The 5869-nt window shown below is 55.0% G+C and overlaps 1 protein-coding gene across 1 annotated transcript in view; it reads left to right on the forward strand.

Moving 5' to 3' along the window:
* The first annotated feature begins 3365 nt into the window (after positions 1-3365).
* The window catches only part of SNX18 (sorting nexin 18), a 40792-nt gene continuing 38288 nt past the window's right edge, over positions 3366-5869 (forward strand). Inside the window, exon 1 of the mRNA XM_006761809.2 lies at positions 3366-3386. Coding sequence (XP_006761872.1) covers positions 3366-3386 — 21 coding nt within the window. The remainder of the gene's footprint in view (positions 3387-5869) is intronic.

Here is a 5869-nt window from a genome sequence, read left to right on the forward strand (position 1 = left end):
ACTGCCCATAGAACACGCCGCTGCCCATAGGACACGCTGAGTCTGGGTTATAAGAGCCTCGTTCTCTGGGGCTGGGAAGCCGTCAGGGCAGGCTGCATTTCGTCTCTGTCTGTGGGTGAACGTGGAGACAGCTGAGGTTGCACAGGTCACGCAGGGAGAGCAGGCCTGAGGATAGGCCTGGAACGTCTAACTAATGCTGATCTGCCCACCTCAGCCCCTGCCTCAGCCAGGAACCCTCACTCCCCGACTCTCTGAGTCTGCGGGGCCCAGGCACAGGGGGCTACTGTGCACCCCCAGGGAGGCCCGCGCTCCTGCTGGGATGGTCTGAGCCCCTCCCGGCCTCTCTCCTGGTCCCTGGTCGGAGGTATTTTTTGTTTGTTTGTTTGTTTGTTTTTTTGTCAGAGGTTTTGCAGCAGCTACTACTATTGTCCTTGTAAAGCGAGTGGGGTATAGCCGTGAGTGGAGGAGCTGAGTGTCAAAGTGGGGTGAGGGGTCCCCCAATGAAGCAACACTGGGGGGGAAGGTCGCACATGCTCACACCACACCTTGCTACATGGGGTCCTTTTCCCCACCAAATGGACAGTGCCCTCCAGGATCTCTGACCTTGATCTTGACCTTGACAGGCCAAAGGCATGCCTGTCTGTGAAGCACGGACACGTTCCTCAGAGCGGAGCAATAGGACGCGGTGCCGGGGGCGGATGGCCAGGGCTGGGAGTGCGGGCCACACCTGCTGGCTGCGTGGCTGGAGCCGGGGCTCACCTCTTGGTTCCTTGGCCTCTTCGCTTGTAAACGGAGGAGGAGCGCCGCACTGCCTCGCTGCGGGCTGAGGATGAGGAGGCCACCTGTGAACCGCGCAGACCGCACCGCAGCGGCCGTGCTCACGCGGCTTACTGAAATGCCGGCTCCGGCCGCCCCTCCGCGGGGTGAGGCCAGGCCGTCGCTGCTGGACGGAGCGCCCCTGGGAATACAAAGCTCAGCCACGAGGCCAGGAACAATGCATCCTGGGAGAGTGGTTTCAGGTTTCCCTTTCATAACAACGTCCATAAAACGTCACATTTCTCTACCAGCGGTTCTCAACCTGTGGGTCACGATCCTTTGGGGGTCGCACGACCCTTTCACAGGAGTCGCCTAAGACCATCAGAAAACATATAATTACATATTGTTTTTGTGATTAATTACTATGCTTTAATTATGTTCAATTTGTAACAATGAAAATACATCCTGCAGATCAGATATTTACATGACGATTCATAAGAGTAGCAAAATTACAGTTATGAAGTAGCAATGAAGATAATTATATGGTGGGAGTCACCACAACATGAGGAACTGTATTAAAGGGTCGCGGCATCAGGAAGCTTGAGAACCGCTGCTCTAGACGCTCAGTGACAAGAACACAGCCCACGCCGGGCGGCTCCTCAGCGCAGGCTGCCTTACGAACCTGGACTTGGCGTGCTTACTACCAGAGGTCAAGGACTATCAGTGATGCAATTGGTCCTATAATTTTTAAAAATATATTTGTATTGATTTCAGAGAGGAAGGGCGAGGGAGATGGAAACATCAATGATGAGAGAGAATCATGGATCGGCTGCCTCCTGCACGCCTCCTACTGGGGATCAAGCCTGCAACCTGGGCATGTGCCCTTGACCGGAATCGAAATGGGGACCCTTCAGTCCGCAGGCTGACGCTCCATCACTGAGCCACACCAGCTCGCGCTGGCCTATGATTTTTAAAAGACCGCTGCAGGAGCACATGCTGTCCAGAGGTGGGAGGACCTGCTCGGGCTTCGTTACGGCTGCGCCTTGTGCTCCGGCCACAGGGAGGTGCTGGCCCTCCCCCACGCGGTGCCTCTCTTGGGGCCAAGGCAGGACCGAGGTGACTTGCAGCTCTCCCTGCCCCGCCCGCACGTGCTACCTGCCAATCAAAGGAGAACGCAGGCTCCCAGGCGGCTGTCCGTTGACGTGGAGTAGAAGTAACATGGGGTGCCTCTTGGGTCTGAGTCACTCTGCTCCTTAGCCGAGAAGCTGTTGCTTTTTGTTTTGTTTTTTCATCCTCACCTGAGGATGTGTTTCCATTGATTTTTACAGAGAGTAGAAGGGAGAGGAGGAGAGAGAGAGAGAGAGAGATGGCCGGATCGGGCCTGCAGCCAAGGTATGTGCCCTTGACCAGGAATTGAGCCCAAGAGCCTTCAGTCCTCGGGCCACTGCTGTGACCACTGAACAGCGGCCAGGGCCACTCACTCTCTCAGCTGCTGAAGGTTTGCACTAACTCAGGGGTGGGCAAACTTTTTGACTCGAGGGCCACAATGGGTTCTTAAACTGGCCCGGAGGGCCGGAACCAAAGCATGAATGGAGTGTTTGTGTGAACTAATATAAATTCAAAGTAAACATCATTACATAAAAGGGTGCGGTCTTTTTTTTCAATAGTTTTATTCATTTCAAACGGGCCGGATCCGGCCCGTGGGCCATAGTTTGTCCACGGCTGCACTAAGCCAAGGTTCTCACAGGGGCCACACGCTGAAACCACGCAAGCAACATCTGAAACACACCGACGCCTGTGTCTGTGATCCCCGTGTCCCAGGCTGGGCCCGAGCACCTGCGGAGCCGCCGGGACATCCCCAAGCACAGGCCCGGCTGGGAGCCGCAAGCCGCGCTGCCTTTAATTCCAGACGGAGCTGCAGACCACAATCACGGGCCTTGGAATTCCTTCCATGAGGCAAACGGACGCGCGTCACCGCCTGCTGCGCAGACAGCGCTATGGGTGTGCTTCCTGCCAGGCGGCCTGTCCTAAAACGTGTCTGAACCGAACTTGAGCAACAGGAACCCGGTGGACTTGCTGTCCATCCTGGGAGTTCTCCTAATTGGTCCAGACCACGACTCAAGCTGCAGACGAGGAGGGAGCTCTGTGCACGTGGGTGTCTGGGCTCTGACTCAGCCTGGTGTCGGGTTTGGCCATCTGCCCGGGGACCTGCTGGGGTGACCTCACCAAGGACCAAGCTGCCAGTTCACGGAGATCGCGGCGGGAGGTCCTGGGCAAATCGCTTGGAGACCACACAACAATGCTGAGTTGCATCTTCCCTGGGATTGCACAAACAGAGTTTGGGGCCAAGCCGTTCCCCCCCAAAGCTACCATCGGAATGGTTCCGGAAGGTGTCGGACAGTTGTTTCCAGGACTGTGGGGGCCTTACACAAACCGGCATTTCTTCCTGCTAATGACTGCCTCACGCGGTGAGCGAGGGGGGCATAAGTATCGGTTTCCAAAAACTACTCAGCGTTCAAAGACACCTTGACTCCTTGCACAGTTGTTGGTGGCTCTTCACTAGCTGGTGTTGTATTACTCAGGAGAACGAAGCACCACATGTAGTCAGAATGTTCGAGGGCAACGAGAAGGTAAGGGTGGTGGAGGGTCACTCACGAGACAGCGTTAGTCACCATCGTTGTGAAGTAAGAGGCAAGAGCCTGAATTGGAACAGGACAGCCTGGCTCCAGTCTCCACACATTTTGGCCCAAACCATGTGCCAGTCAGGGTGTCACAGGTCAGTGGGGAAGGACGTCCTGATAACGCTGCCAGCAAAGACATACTATGCGTAAAACAATAAAACGCGTTAGATCCCTCCCTCACACCATACACACGCCCATTCCAGGAAGATGGAAACCCTGGATGTGAAGCGCAGAACTGGTAGGAAAACTGTGGCCGTGCATTATGCCCCAGCCGTTACGTCATGAAGGTCAGACAAAAACTCCAATGGGAAACTTCCGCAGCTCCGATAGCAGGAACAACATTTACAGAGAAGAAAACCAAAGCCTTAGACTGGGAAAACGGATGTGTAACACAGAGTCGATAAAGTTGAAGGTCTTACGTAGCAAGGAGACCGAAAGGAAATGGGCGAACGTCCATGCGAAGGATTCCCGGTGAAGGTGTCACATGGCCAGCGAACATGGGAGAGACACTCAGCCCCCCACAACCAGGTAAATCCGATCGTGAAGTCACGTCCATTCACGAGACTGGGGAAGAGCAGAAAGCCCGACAGTTGCCGAGAACTATGGGGACTGCCCCCGGCCATGGGCGTGGATGGGCACAGGCGCGTGGGAAGCGGGTTGGCGGGACCTGGAGGCGTGGAGGTGTGTGCGCCCTGTGGTCCCGCAATGAACACGCATCTCAGAGAACGCCGTGCACACGCGTGCCGGGAGAAAGCTGTCTCTTCTCCACCAGGAAAGGCCACGCGGAAAAGGAAGGAAAAAGCAGCTGCTCAGGCAAATAGGGCGAGAGTTACAGAGCTCTGACCGGTCACTTCAGAGCTCCCCTATTCGAGAGAAACACACATATCGCCAGGACCTGAAATCAGCCACATCTCACCTCCTCGTCCTGTCGGAAACGCTGTTCCCTCAGGTAACAGGCAACAAGCGCTAACGATTCAATTTGCATAAATAACATGTTTTGAAAACCAGATTGAATATTTGTGTCCCCCCCTCCTCCCATATTTCACATATTAAACCCTAACACCCATGTGAAGGTGGTAGGAGGGGGCCCTCGGGGGTCAGAGGTCATGAGGAGGACCTGGCACACGCACAGGAGGGCGCGCAGGAGGGTCCTCTGCCGCGTGAGGGCACCGGGACATGCCATCTGGAGCAGGAGGCAGGTCCGCACCAGGTGCCCCAGTGACCTGGGGCTCCCCAGCCTCCAGAGCTGCGAGGTATACGCCTGCCGTGTGACCCTCTCAGCCTGCGGTCCCGGGTTCCAGCAGCCAGAGAGGGTAAGAGCCGGTCCACTGTCCGACGCGGGACGGCTGCCAGCATCACCAGCTCTGCTCAGGCCAAGGGAGAGGGGCTGCTGGGGCAGAGCCACATGCACATGCGGCCTCGGGTCCAGAAGGTTCCTGATCCCCTCCTCTCTGCCAGGCCTCAGCGCGGCTGCCACGTGGGGAGGCAGCCTTCGGGTCCTCTGGATTCTCTCATTCTTCAGCCTCAGCCAGGCCAACGCCTCCTCGGGAGGAGCTGGTGTGTATGCAGGAGCCTGTGGGTCACGTGCCCTCTTACCCGCCTGCCTGTGGGTCACGTGCCCTCTTACCCGCCTGCCTGTGGGCCATGTGCCCTCTCACCCGCGTGCCTGTGGGCCATGTGCCCTCTCACCTGCCTGCCTGTGGGTCACGTGCCCTCTCACCCGCGTGCCTGTGGGTCATGTGCCCTCTCACCCGCATGCCTGTGGGTCACGTGCCCTCTCACCCGCGTGCCTGTGGGTCATGTGCCCTCTCACCTGTGTGCTGGTAGCTCTGACTCTCTTACAACATGGGGCACATTTCTTAAATTTAAAAGTGGGGCTGTGCTGGGAAATTTGGTCAGATACATGCAAAAAAAAAATAAAACTAATCACCAACTTCACCATACACAAAAACAAACCCAAAATGGCTAAAGGACTTAAATGTAAGATGGGAAACCATAAAAATCCTACAAGACTCCATAGGCAGCAAAATAGCAGACATATGTCGTAGCAATATCTTTACAGACACAGATCCTAGGGCAATGGAGACTAAGGAGACAATAAACCAATGGGACTACATCAAAATAAAAAGCTGCTGCACAGCAAAAGGAGCCAGCCACAAAACAACAAGAAAGCCCACTTCATGGGAGAACATATTTGCCAATGCTATTTCAGATAAGAGTTTAATCTCCAAAATTTACAGAGAACTCATACAACTTAACAAAAGGAAGATAAACAATCCAACCAAAAAATGGGCAAAGGACCTACACAGACACTTTCCAAAAGAGGACATTCGGAAAGCCAAGAGACATATGAAAACATGCTCAAAGTCACTAATCATCCAAGAGATACAAATCAAAACAACAATGAGGTACCATCTCACACCTGTCAGAGT

This window comes from Myotis davidii, unplaced genomic scaffold, assembly GCF_000327345.1.
Source record: "Myotis davidii unplaced genomic scaffold, ASM32734v1 scaffold496, whole genome shotgun sequence".
In the NCBI taxonomy this organism is placed as follows: domain Eukaryota; kingdom Metazoa; phylum Chordata; class Mammalia; order Chiroptera; family Vespertilionidae; genus Myotis; species Myotis davidii.